Source organism: Nicotiana tabacum, chromosome 14, assembly GCF_000715075.1.
Source record: "Nicotiana tabacum cultivar K326 chromosome 14, ASM71507v2, whole genome shotgun sequence".
Taxonomy (NCBI): Eukaryota; Viridiplantae; Streptophyta; class Magnoliopsida; order Solanales; family Solanaceae; genus Nicotiana; species Nicotiana tabacum.
In genome coordinates, this window is record NC_134093.1 from 14,924,107 (window position 1) to 14,944,767 (window position 20,661).

General features: G+C 36.8%; 1 protein-coding gene and 1 pseudogene across 1 annotated transcript; one reads left to right on the plus strand and one right to left on the minus strand.

Moving 5' to 3' along the window:
- Window positions 1-6,191: 6,191 nt before the first annotated feature.
- Window positions 6,192-6,713, minus strand: LOC142168821 (uncharacterized). Its single transcript, XM_075229979.1, has one exon. It carries the CDS (start codon window positions 6,711-6,713, stop codon window positions 6,192-6,194), a length of 522 nt encoding a protein of 173 aa, XP_075086080.1.
- Window positions 6,714-7,869: 1,156 nt separating this feature from the next.
- On the plus strand, window positions 7,870-19,953 carry LOC107780989 (1-aminocyclopropane-1-carboxylate oxidase homolog; annotated as a pseudogene).
- The last annotated feature ends 708 nt before the right edge of the window (window positions 19,954-20,661 follow it).

The following is a 20,661-nucleotide window of genomic DNA, read 5'->3' on the forward strand; positions in this document are numbered from 1 at the left end:
TTGGCCAACTAATATTTTTGACTTTTTATTGTCCGACTAAATCGGTAGCAAAAGTGAACAAGGGAAATTGACGCGCTATTTTCACACTATTTTTGTCGGAATAATAGTCGAATTTTTATTTTTTTAAAAGTAATAAAAATTCAGATTTGTTTCCGACTACAACAGTCGCAAAATTAGTCCCATTAGCGACTACTTCATTTTCAGTCGGAAATTTCAGTCAGAAATTAATGTTTTTCTAGTAGTGTTCTTTTTTTAAAAAAATCCTTTTCACAAGCCACCAAAATATCTTATAAATGTCCTCTTTTTCTCTATTTTGCAAGTGACGCGCTTTAATGTTATGCGGTAAGTACTGCTGGTGAGCATTGTGGTCAATTTTAGTTTGACCCATTGTACTTTTTTGTTGTAGAACCCACTTTGTGGTGACAAAGATTAGACATAACTCCTGCGAGAGGCGGTGGAGCCAGGATTTCAAACATATAGGTTCGGAAGTCGAATCTTTTTAAGTTATCGGGTTCTGAATTAATAATTTATATATGTTCAATGAACTTTCTAAGATACATACATGGTTTTAATCAAAGTTACTGGGTTCGGCCGAACTCATAGTCGGACTCTGGCTCCGCCCCTGACTCCTGCCTTGTATATTAGTGGCAAAACGACCCCGTATCTACTTAAACCTGCACCGGTTTGTCATCCCGATATATAAACTTTTATATTTTCCATTTGGACACCTCTACTTGATGAACTTAATACTAATAAACACATCTGACTGAACGTGTTCTTCACTCGCTGGGACATGACTGACACATAATATACTAAGTCTTTTATTCTTTGACTTGTGTAATCTGTGGGTCCTACTTTAAATGAAAAATCATTTTACCAGATTGTTATTGTCCTCCTCTTTAAAAAAATTAATTTTTGTCTTCTTAGTAGTCAAAGCTCCTGTCGATCCACCACTATTCCACCATATTCAATACTCTATCATCATTAATTTGTTTTTTCCATTCTCTTTATCTTAAAAATTCTCCTCTCAAAAGACCTCTTATATCAGTAAAATTAGCCATTGCCTCAACAAGTCACCATTGAAAGACTTAAATTTTTTATTTACCGTGGACAATCTCTCAAACAAGAAAAAATTAAAGATGATATTCATTTTAATTTTTTGCAGTGAAGCTTTTAATGAAGAAAAATGGCTATCTATTTTGATTCCTAAGAATGATATGATTTTGGGTATTTTTCAGCAGTTTTAATGGGAAAGGAGACAAAGGTTAGTAGGTCTAGGAGATATTGTGATGTTTGGGAAGTCAGACCATTGGTTTATTGGGGATATTTTTATGGAGCATAGGTACACCATTGCTATATAGTGAAGAGCTTCAAAGCCTCTAATGGAGATTAAAAAAAAAAAAGAGAAACAAAAGGACACATGATTTCAGGGGAAAGAAAAGAAAAGAAAGGGAAAGGGGATGGGGAGATGGGGTGTCGGGTGGGTTTTGGGAATTTTTTATTCTTTTTTACTTTTTATCTTTTCTTTTCATTTTCAAGAAAATTGCTCTCACGTGTCTGATTTGCATGATATGCAAACACTATTGCCAAGTCACACATATTGTTGTCACATAGACTTGGTCAATGGTCAGAAGTGTTTATTGATACTTATTTTGTTAAGTACAAGTGTTTAAATGGAAAACTTTTAAATTCATTTACAGGGTTGACAAACGAGTACAAGTTTAAATGGCCCGGAGACCATTTTGCCTATATTAGTTAATACCTGAAAAGAATGATGTAGTACCTAACCTCCTTATATCATATTTCTCAATGAAATAGTAGCTCAAAGCTCAGTTGAGCTTCAATGGTGATGAGATCTGAACCTCTATTCAATGGGAGGTTACAGTGAAGACAATGATGAAGAAGGAGATAGACGAAGTTTCTGGAATTTCAATTCACTGAAAAATGAAAAGTGAGTGGAGTGTCCACTATATACAAACGAGAATAATAAGGAAAATGAAGAAATAAAATCAGCTAACTAAGCTTCTACAGCTGTCACTTAACTAACCACTAACTACTCCACTAACTGCTAACTAACACTAATAACTCTGCTCCAATAACTAACTAAGCTAAGCTAAGATGAATAATTAATCTTAACACCTCTCCTCAAGTTGGAGGTGTAGTGAACACAACCAACTTGCCTAATGTAGCACTGTGCTTGATTCTAGTCAGGGCTTTAATCAAAACATATGTGAGTTGATTGTTTGTTCTAATGTGGTGGAGAGAGATTAAGCCTGCTTGTAATTGATCACACATAAAATGACAATCCACTTCTATATGCTTGGTCCTTTCGTGAAACACTGGATTCTTTGCAATGTGCAGTGCAGACTGACTGTCATAAAAGACTGAGATAGGCAAGGAAAATGGGACAGTCAGTTCCTCAAATAGTCTGCTCAACCATACTAGTTCCCTCACTACTTTCCTCAAAGCTCTATATTCTGCTTCTGTAGAGGATAGAGATATAGTCTCTTGTTTCTTATATTTCCAGCTGATAGGACTGTTACCCAATAGTACTAAATAACCTAGTAATGAACCTCCTAGAATCCGGGCAAGCTGCCCAATCAGAGTCACAATAAGCTTTAACTGTGTGATCTCTATCCTTTAACATGAAAATTTCTAAGGTAGGGTCATTCCTCAGATATTTGAACAGGTGAAATACTGCTTTCAGATAGGTTTCTATGGGCTACTGCATGAACTGACTTAAGTGTTGAACACTATATGCAATATCCAATCTGGTGTTAGTTAGAAAGTTCAGTTTACCTACTAGCTTTCGATAATAGGTAGGGTCCTTCAGTATTGTGCCTTCTCTAGCCTTCAGCTTTATAGTGGGATCCAAAGGTGAAGAGCAAGGCTTGTGATCCAAACAATTGTACTCCTTTAACAAGTCTAACACAAACTTCTTTTGAGATATGATGACCCCATCATCTTTATACATAATCTCCAAACCCAGGAAGTAGTGTAGCTGCCCCAGGTCCTTGATCTTGAATTGTTCATGTAGGAATGCTTTGAGTTGTGCAATTTTCTATTGGTCAGTTCCAGTGAGTAGTACATCATCCACATACACTGCAACATATACTGAGGATTCTCCATTTCTTTTGTAGAAAGGTGAGTAGTCATACATGGAATGTATATAGCCCTTTGAGCACAATGCTTCAGTCAATTTTGCATGCCATTGTCGACTAGCTTGTTTTAAACCATAAAGAGATTTATTCAGTTTACAAACCAATCCTGGTTTGTCTAAAACTAGCCCAGGTGGTACTTGCATGTACACCTACTCATTGAGGTCTTCATGGAGAAAAGCGTTGTTCATATCCAACTGAGATATGGACCGGCCTTTCTTAACTGTTGTAGCTATCAAGGCCCTCACTGTTGTCATATTTACCACTGGTGAGAAAGTTTTTGTATAATCAATTCCTGCATGTTGAGTGTAGCCTTTAACAATCAGCCTGGCTTTGAACCTTTCAATACTACTATCTACTTTGTGCTTCACCTTGTATACCCATTTGCAGCCTATTGCCTGCTTTCCAGGTGGCAAGATTACTAGGTCCCAAGTATGATTGGAATATAGTGCTTCAAATTCCTGTGTCATTACAGCTTACCATGCAGGATCAATGGATGCCTCCTCATATGATGATGGTTCCCTGTCATGACAAACATTTATCACAAGAGTCTGACTATTGGCAGTTAGTAGATCAGAGGCAATATGGTGGTTCACAGAGAATAAAGCACTTAGGGAAACAAAATTTGTTTTGAGGTGAGGAAAGAAATGTACATAATCTTGCAGATAGATAGGTGATTTATGAGTTTTTTATGATTGCCTTATTAGTTGGACAGGTTCTTCATGAGTCTGTTCAGTGTAGTATTATTGTGGTGAATCAGGCAGTGAAGAAGTGGGCACTACAAAATGTGACGGGGAAGCTACATGTGCAGGTGACATAGGATTAGATGTGTTATTTGCACTCCTTTGACTATTCAATTTCTCAGACACTTGTGTGATATTTGTATTATCAGAAGGTTGCTCACATAGGGACTCAATGAAAGGAATTGGATGAGGGACAGATGATTGAGGAGATTTGTTCATATTGACTGCAAAAGGAAATATGGACTCATTAAATACCACATCCCTGGAGATATGAATTTTCCTGGTGGCTAGACTCAGAACTTTGTACCCTTTTGTGTTGAAAGGATAACCAACAAACACATGTGGTGTTGTTCTGGCTTCAAACTTGTCCCTGTGTGGTATTGGTACAGTAGGATAACATAAGCAACCAAAGTTCTTTAGGTGAGAATACTTTGGCTTTCTTTTGTCAGTAGTTCATATGGGGTTTGATTGTTAATAGAACTAGAAGGTAGTCTATTTATAATGTAGGTGGCACAAAGAACACATTCACCCCAGTATCTTAAAGGTAGTTTGGATTGGAAGAGAAGAGCTCTGGCTATTTCAAGGAGATATTTGTGCTTTCTTTCCACCACACCATTCTGCTGTGGTGTATAGGGACATGTTCTTTGATGGATGACCCCCTTAGATTGAAACAACATACTTGCTTCTTTGTTAGTGAACTCTAATCTATTATCTGACCTTAAGGAATTGATAGTTACACCAAACTGGGTTTCTACTAGATTCATGAGCTCTTTGAGTATTTGAAGAGCATTACTTTTGCTGGATAAAAGGTGAGTCCAAGTAGATATACTAAAATCATCCACCATAGTTATGAAGTATTTATATCTATCATGTGTAGGGACATGATATGGACCCCACAGATCAACATGTAGAACTTCAAAGATTCTATTGGTTGTACTGGTTTTCTGAGAAAATGACAGTCTTTCTTGTCTAGCCATTGGGCAAATGGTGCAGTTGAAGGGTTGTTTGGGAGAAAGTGACAGGTATAGAAGTAATGTTTTTCAATTTGACAAAGGGTACATGTCCCAGTCTATTATGCCACAACACATCTATATTGCTTTCAACATATAGAGAATATACTAGGAACCTCAGAAGATGGACTTATAAAGGAAAATTGTTCTTCAATATTTGCACATGGACTATTTACAACTGGATAAGAAGAAACACAATTATTGATATGTAATGGCCTATTTACAATAGAATGAGAGGGACAATATGTGTTACAAGTGCAACAAGTAGAAGTAGTGGACAAGGTATGAGTAGTCTTTACTGCAGGGCTTGTACTGTTCCTCTTCAGACAGCTTGGGCACAGGATGTACAGCCCATCTCTCACTCTACCAATCACCAGAGGCCTCTTCATTGAAGGGGCCTGCAGTATGAAACAATATTTAATAAAAGCAACAAGACAATTGAGATGAGAGGCCAAAGAATGAACAGATATTATATTGTATCTAAAGAAGTGAACAAACATCACTTTGTCTAGAGTGATCTTAGGAGTGAGCATCACACTACCAATTTCTGTCGCCTTTACCATGTAGCCATTTGGAAGTACAACTAATAAAGGATAGGGTAAAGCTATTATGTTGGTTAATAAGGATTTGTTAAAAATCATGTTGTTTGATGCCCTTGAATCTATAATCTATGAGTCAGCTTTGTTTTTGAAACATTCACATGACAGTTTACCAAAATCAATGGAGGAATTACAAGCTATCATACCTGCAAAGTTTGTTGTTCCTGATGCAATATTAGCACTAGTTGTGCAATCTCTCCCTCCTCTTGATTGAAACTGCTGCAGTAGACTCACCAACTGGTTGTATTCCCCTTGGGTGAGACTCACATTTTGAGCATTATCATGAGCAACATATTTCTCAGTCTCAGCAGGTTGTGTATCAGTGGTTGCTACATGTGCATTAGCCATTGCTCTATTTCCTCTATTGAACCTATTATTCTGGTTGCTGTTGGAATTGTGGTTGTAGTTGAAATTTTGCCTAGGATTTTGATTGAAATTAGAGGTCTGGTTTTGATTTATGTTTGGATTCTGATTCTGACTGAAACTTTGAGGGTATACATGAAGCTTGTAGCATTTCTTTTTGGTGTGCGTTGGTCTCTTACAGTAATCGCAAAAAGGTCTGTTCCTGTTGTTGTGATTGTTACTGGGAGAATAATTTGTCATGAATGACCCAGGTCTGTTTGTGCTAGCATTCAAGGCTGATGATTCTAGAGCTAAATGACCAATTGGCTTGATTTCTCTCTACCTTTCCTCTTGAATTAGTAAAGAAAAGGCTTGGGCAATTGTAGGAAGAGGATTCATCATCAGTATACTGCCTCGAACCACATTGTATGTCTCATTCAATCCCATGAGAAATTGTATCAACCTCTTATCCTGCTCAGTTTTGTGCATGCTTTCCTTAGCTCCGCATGTGCAATTGCAAGTGCAATGGGATTTGGCAATCAAAGTGTTGAGTTTCTCCCATAGCTTCTTCATCTTAGTGTAGTAACCAGTGATATCAAGGGCTCCTTGGGATAAATCATTGATTTCCTTTTGGATCTGGTATAGTTTTGTTCCATTTGTTTGATCATATCGATCTTCAAGTTCTCTCCACAATTCAACTGCATCTTCTACGTACTCAACACTATCTACAATTTTCTTAGCTAATGAGTTCATAATCCATGAAGTGACCATGTCATCACATCTTTCCCATAATCGAAATTTTGATGAATTTGGATCTAGTCTCTTGCATTCCCCATTGATGAATCTCAGCTTATTTTTCATTGATAGGGCTCACATTACACCCCTTCTCCAATGTCGATATCCAAAGCCATCAAATGGAACAGGAACCAAAGCTGCTCCGGGATTATCAGATGGATACATATACAAGGGACTACTGATATCAACACTTGACTGATTAGGAGACTCAGCCATAGACGGTGTAGATTGATCACTGTCTTCGACAATAGTCATCTCATACAGTACAAAATTTCTAAACAAATGAGGGCTAGAAAATAGCGATTACAAATCTAACAACGATTTCCAAGTGATTACAGATTCAGAAGCAGAACATAACCTTTTCACAATTGTAGCTTGAAATCGATGGAAAAGTGAACTTGCATGTGTGCGATTTAGTTGAAATCGAGATTGATGAAATTAGAACTAACAGATTCAGAGAGACGAGTCCAAATTTGTGCTTCTCACTCTGATATCATATCAGATTTCTCAATGAGGCAGTAGCTCAAAGCTTAGTTGAGCTTCAATGGTGATGAGATCTGAACCTCTATGCCATGGGAGGTTACAGTGAAGACAATGATGAAGCAGGAGATAGACGAAGTTTATGGAATTTCAATTCACTGAAAAATGAAAAGTGAGTGGAGTGTCCACTATATACAAACGAGAACAATAAGGAAAATGAAGAAATAAAATCAGCTAACTAAGCTTCTACAGCTGTCACTTAACTAACCACTAACTACTCCTCTAACTGCTAACTAACACTAATAACTCTGCTCCAGTAACTAACTAAGCTAAGCTAAGATGAATAATTAATCTTAACACATATTACTAAGGCTGCAAATGCTTCTTTAGAGTTTTGAGCTTTACTAAAAAAATTACTCTACTGTTGCATGTGATTGTACAGAGAAAGTCTTAAACTATGATAAAAGTCTTTATATACATGTGATTGTGCCTAAACTATATTAAGGAGGACGTCTCGTGTTTACAAAAATAAAATTTAACAAAGGCATAATATAGAAACTATGCCTGACTGTCAGATTAGGCTCTTTTGACCAATGCAGTATCAAATCTAACCAGTATGATGCATTACTATACATCTAATGTTCTTTTCCTCTTTTCTTTCCTCCATTTGAGATATATACCCTCTCAACCTTTGATTTTTTTTTTTATGTCAAACTAAGAACTTGAGCAAATAGATGGCAGTCTCTAGCACAGATGATTTTCAGGACAGAGTTCAGGAAAGTTATGACAGAATGAGTGAGTTAAAAGCATTTGATGATACTAAGGCCGGTGTCAAAGGGCTTGTCGATGCTGGAATTACTGAGGTTCCTCGAATGTTCATTCAACCATAAAAAATACAAGAGTCCTTAAACAGTTGTTGCGCGACAAAGTTCATTTTTCCAGTGATAGATCTTGTAGGCTTTGATAAAGATCTAATAAAGCATAAAGAGATTGTGGAAAAAATTCGAGATGCATCGGAGACATGGGGTTTCTTCCAAGTGATTAATCATGGCATTCCATTACCTGTCTGTAATTATGGCCAATATTTTGTCTAATGGAGTCCATCTTACATAAGGATAAGCATCTTTGCAAAGTGTAGACTTTGTTGACAATATTCTTTGGGACTCAAAAATATTTCATTGTGTGTTGGACATCATTTTCACAAGTTGTATCTCTTCTTTTATACCTAAGAGGCCAAGACTTTTTTGCCTATAAAAGGGAAGGCCATTAGTTCATTTTAGACACACCAACAAGACTTGTCTTCAATTCTTGTTTCTTCCTTTCTTCCTTTATTAAGAATGTTTTGTATGAGAGTTAGTGTTGGCAAGCACTTGTGTGAAACCTTTCTTTGGAGTGATCTTGTGAGGTTATTCTCTTAGGGTATTTGGGATTAATTAGAGTGTTTACTCTAATTTTGTACTCTCTTTTGTACTCTTATTGTTATAGTAAATTGCTCTCTCCGCTTGTGGACGTAGGTCACTTTGACCGAACCACGTTAAATTTGTGTCTTCTTTATCTATTTTAATTGTCATTGTTATCAACTTCCATTGTCTTTGTTATTGCCATTATACCGTTGTTTGGCTATATTCCGCACTATCCGGGTTTCCGATCCTAACAAATTGGTATCAGAGCCGGATCTAACCGGGTTAGTTTCAATAGCCAAAATGACTCTAACAAAGACCTATGTTGAGAAATTTGACCGAAGTACAAACTTCGGAATGTGGCAATTAAAGATGGAAACTATCCTAATTCAGGAAGGCTTAGACTTGGCGTTGCAAGGAAAGGAGAAGAAGCCGGATAAAATGACGGACGAGGAGTTTGCCATCATAGACAAAAGGACAAAAGCAGGTATCATTTTAAATCGCACAAACGAGGTTTTACGTGAAGTTTCTTTAGAAACCACAACCAAAGGCATGTGGGAAAAATTAAAAATCTTATATATGAAGAGGACGGTAGAAAATAGACTTTACCTGAAGCAAAAGTTTTATACAATTCGTATGGGTGAAGGTACCTCAATTCTCTCTCATCTTGACATCTTTGATTCAATTCTTATAGATTTGAGTAATATAGATGCTGAAATTAAAGATGAGGATCAAGCCGTATTACTGCTTTGTTCTCTACCCCCATCTTTTAAGCATATAAGAGATACTATGCTTTATCTAAAGGATACTTTCTCTTATAAGGATATTAAATCTATTTCAAAATCAAAAGAACAGATAGATAGTGATATTACTGGGGAAGCTAGTGGAACTCAAGCGGAAGTTGGCTTGTTTGTTAGGGGCAAATCCGACTCCATATCCAGATACAATAATTTAGAGTGTCGCTATTGTCATAAGAAAGGTCATAATATCTCCGAATGCTATAAGCCGAAAAGTAAAGAAAAGCATAAGGAAAGGAAAAATGAGCACAAAAATAATGACACTGCCGAAGCAAGTGTAGCTGCTGATGAGACTGAGGGAACTATTTTTTTAGCAACTAATAATAGTTTCAAATCTAACAATGAGTGGATTTTAGATTCGGGTTGTTCTTATCATATGTGTCACAATCGGTATTTAGTTACCACATATGAATCTATTGGAGGTGGAGTTATCTTGATGGGCAACAATGCTGCCTGCAAAGTTTTTGAAAAAGGTACAGTGCGAATCAAAATGCATGATGGTGTGGTGAGAATTCTCACTGATGTTAGACATGTTCCTGACTTGAAGAAAAATCTCATCTCTTTGGGCACTCTAGAATCTCTTGGGTGCAAGTACACAGGTGAAAGTGGAGTTCTGAAAGTTTCTCATGGTGCTCTTGTGATCATGAAAGCACACAAATCTGGTTCGTTGTATACTTTATTGGGATCCACTGTTATAGGCCTTACTACAGTTTTGGTATCAGACAACTTATCTGATTTTGATGGAATTAAATTTTGATATATGCTCATTGGGGCTTTTGCGTAAAAGGTGGAGAAAATTTACTATATCAGCCAAAATTAGACCAAGGTGGAGATTTGTAATTATGACCAATATTTTGGCTAATGGAGTCCATCTCCCATAAGCATAAGCATCTTTGCAAAGTGTAGACTTTGTTGGCAATATTCTTTGGGACTCAAAAATATTGCATTGTGTGTTGGACATCATTTCCACAAGTTGTATCTCTTCTTTTATACCTAAGAGGCCAAGACTTTTTTGCCTATAAAAGGGAAGGCCATTAGTTCATTTTAGACACACCAACAAGACTTGTCTTCAATTCTTGTTTCTTCCTTTCTTCCTTTATTAAGAATGTTTTGTATGAGAGTTAGTGTTGGGAAGCACTTGTGTGAAACCTTTCTTTGGAGTGATCTTGTGAGGTTATTCTCTTAGGGTATTTGGGATTAATTAGAGTGTTTACTCTAATTTTGTACTCTCTTTTGTACTCTTATTGTTATAGTAAATTGCTCTCTCCGCTTGTGGACGTAGGTCACTTTGACCGAACCACGTTAAATTTGTGTCTTCTTTATCTATTTTAATTGTCATTGTTATCAACTTCCATTGTCTTTGTTATTGCCATTATACCGTTGTTTGGCTATATTCCGCACTATCCGGGTTTCCGATCCTAACAAATTGGTATCAGAGCCGGATCTAACCGGGTTAGTTTCAATAGCCAAAATGACTCTAACAAAGACCTATGTTGAGAAATTTGACCGAAGTACAAACTTCGGAATGTGGCAATTAAAGATGGAAACTATCCTAATTCAGGAAGGCTTAGACTTGGCGTTGCAAGGAAAGGAGAAGAAGCCGGATAAAATGACGGACGAGGAGTTTGCCATCATAGACAAAAGGACAAAAGCAGGTATCATTTTAAATCGCACAAACGAGGTTTTACGTGAAGTTTCTTTAGAAACCACAACCAAAGGCATGTGGGAAAAATTAAAAATCTTATATATGAAGAGGACGGTAGAAAATAGACTTTACCTGAAGCAAAAGTTTTATACAATTCGTATGGGTGAAGGTACCTCAATTCTCTCTCATCTTGACATCTTTGATTCAATTCTTATAGATTTGAGTAATATAGATGCTGAAATTAAAGATGAGGATCAAGCCGTATTACTGCTTTGTTCTCTACCCCCATCTTTTAAGCATATAAGAGATACTATGCTTTATCTAAAGGATACTTTCTCTTATAAGGATATTAAATCTATTTCAAAATCAAAAGAACAGATAGATAGTGATATTACTGGGGAAGCTAGTGGAACTCAAGCGGAAGTTGGCTTGTTTGTTAGGGGCAAATCCGACTCCATATCCAGATACAATAATTTAGAGTGTCGCTATTGTCATAAGAAAGGTCATAATATCTCCGAATGCTATAAGCCGAAAAGTAAAGAAAAGCATAAGGAAAGGAAAAATGAGCACAAAAATAATGACACTGCCGAAGCAAGTGTAGCTGCTGATGAGACTGAGGGAACTATTTTTTTAGCAACTAATAATAGTTTCAAATCTAACAATGAGTGGATTTTAGATTCGGGTTGTTCTTATCATATGTGTCACAATCGGTATTTAGTTACCACATATGAATCTATTGGAGGTGGAGTTATCTTGATGGGCAACAATGCTGCCTGCAAAGTTTTTGAAAAAGGTACAGTGCGAATCAAAATGCATGATGGTGTGGTGAGAATTCTCACTGATGTTAGACATGTTCCTGACTTGAAGAAAAATCTCATCTCTTTGGGCACTCTAGAATCTCTTGGGTGCAAGTACACAGGTGAAAGTGGAGTTCTGAAAGTTTCTCATGGTGCTCTTGTGATCATGAAAGCACACAAATCTGGTTCGTTGTATACTTTATTGGGATCCACTGTTATAGGCCTTACTACAGTTTTGGTATCAGACAACTTATCTGATTTTGATGGAATTAAATTTTGATATATGCTCATTGGGGCTTTTGCGTAAAAGGTGGAGAAAATTTACTATATCAGCCAAAATTAGACCAAGGTGGAGATTTGTAATTATGACCAATATTTTGGCTAATGGAGTCCATCTCCCATAAGCATAAGCATCTTTGCAAAGTGTAGACTTTGTTGGCAATATTCTTTGGGACTCAAAAATATTGCATTGTGTGTTGGACATCATTTCCACAAGTTGTATCTCTTCTTTTATACCTAAGAGGCCAAGACTTTTTTGCCTATAAAAGGGAAGGCCATTAGTTCATTTTAGACACACCAACAAGACTTGTCTTCAATTCTTGTTTCTTCCTTTCTTCCTTTATTAAGAATGTTTTGTATGAGAGTTAGTGTTGGGAAGCACTTGTGTGAAACCTTTCTTTGGAGTGATCTTGTGAGGTTATTCTCTTAGGGTATTTGGGATTAATTAGAGTGTTTACTCTAATTTTGTACTCTCTTTTGTACTCTTATTGTTATAGTAAATTGCTCTCTCCGCTTGTGGACGTAGGTCACTTTGACCGAACCACGTTAAATTTGTGTCTTCTTTATCTATTTTAATTGTCATTGTTATCAACTTCCATTGTCTTTGTTATTGCCATTATACCGTTGTTTGGCTATATTCCGCACTATCCGGGTTTCCGATCCTAACAAATTGGTATCAGAGCCGGATCTAACCGGGTTAGTTTCAATAGCCAAAATGACTCTAACAAAGACCTATGTTGAGAAATTTGACCGAAGTACAAACTTCGGAATGTGGCAATTAAAGATGGAAACTATCCTAATTCAGGAAGGCTTAGACTTGGCGTTGCAAGGAAAGGAGAAGAAGCCGGATAAAATGACGGACGAGGAGTTTGCCATCATAGACAAAAGGACAAAAGCAGGTATCATTTTAAATCGCACAAACGAGGTTTTACGTGAAGTTTCTTTAGAAACCACAACCAAAGGCATGTGGGAAAAATTAAAAATCTTATATATGAAGAGGACGGTAGAAAATAGACTTTACCTGAAGCAAAAGTTTTATACAATTCGTATGGGTGAAGGTACCTCAATTCTCTCTCATCTTGACATCTTTGATTCAATTCTTATAGATTTGAGTAATATAGATGCTGAAATTAAAGATGAGGATCAAGCCGTATTACTGCTTTGTTCTCTACCCCCATCTTTTAAGCATATAAGAGATACTATGCTTTATCTAAAGGATACTTTCTCTTATAAGGATATTAAATCTATTTCAAAATCAAAAGAACAGATAGATAGTGATATTACTGGGGAAGCTAGTGGAACTCAAGCGGAAGTTGGCTTGTTTGTTAGGGGCAAATCCGACTCCATATCCAGATACAATAATTTAGAGTGTCGCTATTGTCATAAGAAAGGTCATAATATCTCCGAATGCTATAAGCCGAAAAGTAAAGAAAAGCATAAGGAAAGGAAAAATGAGCACAAAAATAATGACACTGCCGAAGCAAGTGTAGCTGCTGATGAGACTGAGGGAACTATTTTTTTAGCAACTAATAATAGTTTCAAATCTAACAATGAGTGGATTTTAGATTCGGGTTGTTCTTATCATATGTGTCACAATCGGTATTTAGTTACCACATATGAATCTATTGGAGGTGGAGTTATCTTGATGGGCAACAATGCTGCCTGCAAAGTTTTTGAAAAAGGTACAGTGCGAATCAAAATGCATGATGGTGTGGTGAGAATTCTCACTGATGTTAGACATGTTCCTGACTTGAAGAAAAATCTCATCTCTTTGGGCACTCTAGAATCTCTTGGGTGCAAGTACACAGGTGAAAGTGGAGTTCTGAAAGTTTCTCATGGTGCTCTTGTGATCATGAAAGCACACAAATCTGGTTCGTTGTATACTTTATTGGGATCCACTGTTATAGGCCTTACTACAGTTTTGGTATCAGACAACTTATCTGATTTTGATGGAATTAAATTTTGATATATGCTCATTGGGGCTTTTGCGTAAAAGGTGGAGAAAATTTACTATATCAGCCAAAATTAGACCAAGGTGGAGATTTGTAATTATGACCAATATTTTGGCTAATGGAGTCCATCTCCCATAAGCATAAGCATCTTTGCAAAGTGTAGACTTTGTTGGCAATATTCTTTGGGACTCAAAAATATTGCATTGTGTGTTGGACATCATTTCCACAAGTTGTATCTCTTCTTTTATACCTAAGAGGCCAAGACTTTTTTGCCTATAAAAGGGAAGGCCATTAGTTCATTTTAGACACACCAACAAGACTTGTCTTCAATTCTTGTTTCTTCCTTTCTTCCTTTATTAAGAATGTTTTGTATGAGAGTTAGTGTTGGGAAGCACTTGTGTGAAACCTTTCTTTGGAGTGATCTTGTGAGGTTATTCTCTTAGGGTATTTGGGATTAATTAGAGTGTTTACTCTAATTTTGTACTCTCTTTTGTACTCTTATTGTTATAGTAAATTGCTCTCTCCGCTTGTGGACGTAGGTCACTTTGACCGAACCACGTTAAATTTGTGTCTTCTTTATCTATTTTAATTGTCATTGTTATCAACTTCCATTGTCTTTGTTATTGCCATTATACCGTTGTTTGGCTATATTCCGCACTATCCGGGTTTCCGATCCTAACAAATTGGTATCAGAGCCGGATCTAACCGGGTTAGTTTCAATAGCCAAAATGACTCTAACAAAGACCTATGTTGAGAAATTTGACCGAAGTACAAACTTCGGAATGTGGCAATTAAAGATGGAAACTATCCTAATTCAGGAAGGCTTAGACTTGGCGTTGCAAGGAAAGGAGAAGAAGCCGGATAAAATGACGGACGAGGAGTTTGCCATCATAGACAAAAGGACAAAAGCAGGTATCATTTTAAATCGCACAAACGAGGTTTTACGTGAAGTTTCTTTAGAAACCACAACCAAAGGCATGTGGGAAAAATTAAAAATCTTATATATGAAGAGGACGGTAGAAAATAGACTTTACCTGAAGCAAAAGTTTTATACAATTCGTATGGGTGAAGGTACCTCAATTCTCTCTCATCTTGACATCTTTGATTCAATTCTTATAGATTTGAGTAATATAGATGCTGAAATTAAAGATGAGGATCAAGCCGTATTACTGCTTTGTTCTCTACCCCCATCTTTTAAGCATATAAGAGATACTATGCTTTATCTAAAGGATACTTTCTCTTATAAGGATATTAAATCTATTTCAAAATCAAAAGAACAGATAGATAGTGATATTACTGGGGAAGCTAGTGGAACTCAAGCGGAAGTTGGCTTGTTTGTTAGGGGCAAATCCGACTCCATATCCAGATACAATAATTTAGAGTGTCGCTATTGTCATAAGAAAGGTCATAATATCTCCGAATGCTATAAGCCGAAAAGTAAAGAAAAGCATAAGGAAAGGAAAAATGAGCACAAAAATAATGACACTGCCGAAGCAAGTGTAGCTGCTGATGAGACTGAGGGAACTATTTTTTTAGCAACTAATAATAGTTTCAAATCTAACAATGAGTGGATTTTAGATTCGGGTTGTTCTTATCATATGTGTCACAATCGGTATTTAGTTACCACATATGAATCTATTGGAGGTGGAGTTATCTTGATGGGCAACAATGCTGCCTGCAAAGTTTTTGAAAAAGGTACAGTGCGAATCAAAATGCATGATGGTGTGGTGAGAATTCTCACTGATGTTAGACATGTTCCTGACTTGAAGAAAAATCTCATCTCTTTGGGCACTCTAGAATCTCTTGGGTGCAAGTACACAGGTGAAAGTGGAGTTCTGAAAGTTTCTCATGGTGCTCTTGTGATCATGAAAGCACACAAATCTGGTTCGTTGTATACTTTATTGGGATCCACTGTTATAGGCCTTACTACAGTTTTGGTATCAGACAACTTATCTGATTTTGATGGAATTAAATTTTGATATATGCTCATTGGGGCTTTTGCGTAAAAGGTGGAGAAAATTTACTATATCAGCCAAAATTAGACCAAGGTGGAGATTTGTAATTATGACCAATATTTTGGCTAATGGAGTCCATCTCCCATAAGCATAAGCATCTTTGCAAAGTGTAGACTTTGTTGGCAATATTCTTTGGGACTCAAAAATATTGCATTGTGTGTTGGACATCATTTCCACAAGTTGTATCTCTTCTTTTATACCTAAGAGGCCAAGACTTTTTTGCCTATAAAAGGGAAGGCCATTAGTTCATTTTAGACACACCAACAAGACTTGTCTTCAATTCTTGTTTCTTCCTTTCTTCCTTTATTAAGAATGTTTTGTATGAGAGTTAGTGTTGGGAAGCACTTGTGTGAAACCTTTCTTTGGAGTGATCTTGTGAGGTTATTCTCTTAGGGTATTTGGGATTAATTAGAGTGTTTACTCTAATTTTGTACTCTCTTTTGTACTCTTATTGTTATAGTAAATTGCTCTCTCCGCTTGTGGACGTAGGTCACTTTGACCGAACCACGTTAAATTTGTGTCTTCTTTATCTATTTTAATTGTCATTGTTATCAACTTCCATTGTCTTTGTTATTGCCATTATACCGTTGTTTGGCTATATTCCGCACTATCCGGGTTTCCGATCCTAACAAATTGGTATCAGAGCCGGATCTAACCGGGTTAGTTTCAATAGCCAAAATGACTCTAACAAAGACCTATGTTGAGAAATTTGACCGAAGTACAAACTTCGGAATGTGGCAATTAAAGATGGAAACTATCCTAATTCAGGAAGGCTTAGACTTGGCGTTGCAAGGAAAGGAGAAGAAGCCGGATAAAATGACGGACGAGGAGTTTGCCATCATAGACAAAAGGACAAAAGCAGGTATCATTTTAAATCGCACAAACGAGGTTTTACGTGAAGTTTCTTTAGAAACCACAACCAAAGGCATGTGGGAAAAATTAAAAATCTTATATATGAAGAGGACGGTAGAAAATAGACTTTACCTGAAGCAAAAGTTTTATACAATTCGTATGGGTGAAGGTACCTCAATTCTCTCTCATCTTGACATCTTTGATTCAATTCTTATAGATTTGAGTAATATAGATGCTGAAATTAAAGATGAGGATCAAGCCGTATTACTGCTTTGTTCTCTACCCCCATCTTTTAAGCATATAAGAGATACTATGCTTTATCTAAAGGATACTTTCTCTTATAAGGATATTAAATCTATTTCAAAATCAAAAGAACAGATAGATAGTGATATTACTGGGGAAGCTAGTGGAACTCAAGCGGAAGTTGGCTTGTTTGTTAGGGGCAAATCCGACTCCATATCCAGATACAATAATTTAGAGTGTCGCTATTGTCATAAGAAAGGTCATAATATCTCCGAATGCTATAAGCCGAAAAGTAAAGAAAAGCATAAGGAAAGGAAAAATGAGCACAAAAATAATGACACTGCCGAAGCAAGTGTAGCTGCTGATGAGACTGAGGGAACTATTTTTTTAGCAACTAATAATAGTTTCAAATCTAACAATGAGTGGATTTTAGATTCGGGTTGTTCTTATCATATGTGTCACAATCGGTATTTAGTTACCACATATGAATCTATTGGAGGTGGAGTTATCTTGATGGGCAACAATGCTGCCTGCAAAGTTTTTGAAAAAGGTACAGTGCGAATCAAAATGCATGATGGTGTGGTGAGAATTCTCACTGATGTTAGACATGTTCCTGACTTGAAGAAAAATCTCATCTCTTTGGGCACTCTAGAATCTCTTGGGTGCAAGTACACAGGTGAAAGTGGAGTTCTGAAAGTTTCTCATGGTGCTCTTGTGATCATGAAAGCACACAAATCTGGTTCGTTGTATACTTTATTGGGATCCACTGTTATAGGCCTTACTACAGTTTTGGTATCAGACAACTTATCTGATTTTGATGGAATTAAATTTTGATATATGCTCATTGGGGCTTTTGCGTAAAAGGTGGAGAAAATTTACTATATCAGCCAAAATTAGACCAAGGTGGAGATTTGTAATTATGACCAATATTTTGGCTAATGGAGTCCATCTCCCATAAGCATAAGCATCTTTGCAAAGTGTAGACTTTGTTGGCAATATTCTTTGGGACTCAAAAATATTGCATTGTGTGTTGGACATCATTTCCACAAGTTGTATCTCTTCTTTTATACCTAAGAGGCCAAGACTTTTTTGTCCATAAAAGGGAAGGCCATTAGTTCATTTTAGACACACCAACAAGACTTGTCTTCAATTCTTGTTTCTTTCTTTCTTCCTTTATTAAGAGTGTTTTGTATGAGAGTTAGTGTTGAGAAGCACTTGTGTGAACCCTTTCTTTGGAGTGATCTTGTGAGGTTATTCTCTTAGGGTATTTGGAATTAATTAGAGTGTTTACTCTAATTTTATACTCTCTTTTATACTCTTATTGTTATAGTAAATTGCTCCTCTCCGCTTGTGGACGTAGGTCACTTTGATCGAACCACGTTAAATTTGTGTCTTCTTTATCTACTTTAATTGTCGTTGTTATCAATTTTCATTGTCTTTGTTATTGCCATTATACCGTTGTTTGGCTATATTCCGCACTACCCGAGTTTCCGATCCTAACATTGTCCTTGAAGAAGTGTTGCAAGGAACACGACGATTCTTTGAGCAAGATATTGAGATTAAGAAACAATTTTATACTCGAGATAATACCAAAAAAGTTGTTCATGTCAGCAATTTTGACTTGTATAGGCCTTCTGTTCCAGCTGCAAATTGGAGAGACTCAATTTTCTGTTTGATAGCTCCTAATCATCCTAGTCCAGAGGAATTGCCCACAACATGCAGGTATTTTCAGAACATTAATTAGAAAGAACCAATAGACTTCATTTACTTTTGCACTAACTAAATATGTGTTGTGTTGCGAAAAAGATCAAGAGCAAACCATGACAATGCCAGTATGCTTAATATGAGTTTTGGCGGATATTGTAGGAAAATAGGAGATCTAATGATATGGATTGTGCTGAGGGGCTACGCGTTTTGGCTCATTACTATCCAGCATGCCCTCAACCAGAACTCACAATGGGCACTAGTAAACATTCTGATAATGATTTTATCACAGTGCTTCTGCGAGATGATATTGGAGGGCTACAAGTTCTTCACCATAATCAGTGGGTTGATGTCCCTCCTACGCCTGGTGCACTTGTGGTGAATATTGGAGATCTTATGCAGGCTAGTATCTTTTTCTTTCTCTAAACTTAGATCTACACGACAAAAATATGAAGGGAAAATGGTCAAATATATCCTTCTACTATATAATTCTTTAATTTTATTCACCATTATACTTTGGGGCCATTCGTATCCTTAGCATCAACAAATCATTTTGTATTTTCCCTTAACCTTGACGGAGTTCCAACCTGAAGTTAGCAGAGGGTAATTATAAATCATAAGCAAAAGTAGGAGGGTAAATTTGGACCTTTCCCCCATGTATTTTGACACGCAGAATCCACCGATCCATGCATGCTAGAGCTTTGGTAAAGCGAAGGGTATACAATTTGCTAATAACAACGCTATTGATGCCCCCAAAGTATAACAGAAGGTAACATTAAGGTATTTCATATTGTAGAGGAGTAAATTTGGACATTTTCCCGAGAATAGAATATAAGAACTTTGTTTGCTACTAAAACGATAATTCTTATTCTGGTGTTTTTCAGCTGATATCAAATGACAAGTACTTAAGTGCTGAGCACATAATATTGTCAAATAAAGTTGGACCACGAATGTCAATTGCATGCTTCTTCTACACTAGTTCATTGCCAACTTCCAAGATTTATGGGCCAATTAAGGAAATGTTATCAGAAGATAATCCTCAAAAATATCGCTCAACCACAGTAAAAGACTATTCTGATTACTTCTGCAATAAAGGTCTACATGGAACTTCTGCATCGTTGCACTACATGATCCAGTCATAGTAATGTAATCATGGAAAGTAAGTAGGATAGGAGAATCTAATTTATATGTTCTAAAGTAAGATAATTCTTATGCTCAAGCTTCACAGATGGTGAAAAGAAGCAATTTTATTATTGTGTACGGTCAAAACCGATCCTCAGTCATAAAGACTGGTCGAGACGACGACGTTTCGATCGAAGGATATCTACATGATGAGCTCGGTCGAATTCCGAAGTAGGGACGTCGAGCTTCGAGCCAATAGACCGATCAACGACAAGACTCGGTATCATTATCGAGCCCATATTCAAATCGAACTACGAGACAATTCGTAGTTCATCGAAGATGCCTAGACCGACCAACACTCACCCCGAATATCGATGCCCCAAGGCAGAGTCGAGCTCGAACCAAGACCGGGGGCTCGATCTAATACCGAGCTCGAGCCAGTATCAAGTTCGCAGACAAGAGCTGTTACAACCGCACCAAGGGAGAGAATCTTGGCGAGAACCGATGAAGAGACAAATCATCATGGGTCCTCCACTATATGCATTATTTTATTATGTTGTTATAGATAAATCAATGACCCTCTATTATAAAAAGGAGCATCCTTGTAAGCTAAAGGGAGACACTGCAATAAACACATCCTTTTCTCACATACATTGAGATTTCTTTGTGCTTGTTTCGTCTCAACTTATTCAATTTCCATGTTCATCATCCCATTTTCATAGTGAAAA

Excerpts from the sequence above, each read along its gene's own strand:
- LOC142168821 (XM_075229979.1), bottom strand. The coding sequence starts at position 6,713 with ATGAAAAATAAGCTGAGATTCATCAATGGGGAATGCAAGAGACTAGAT.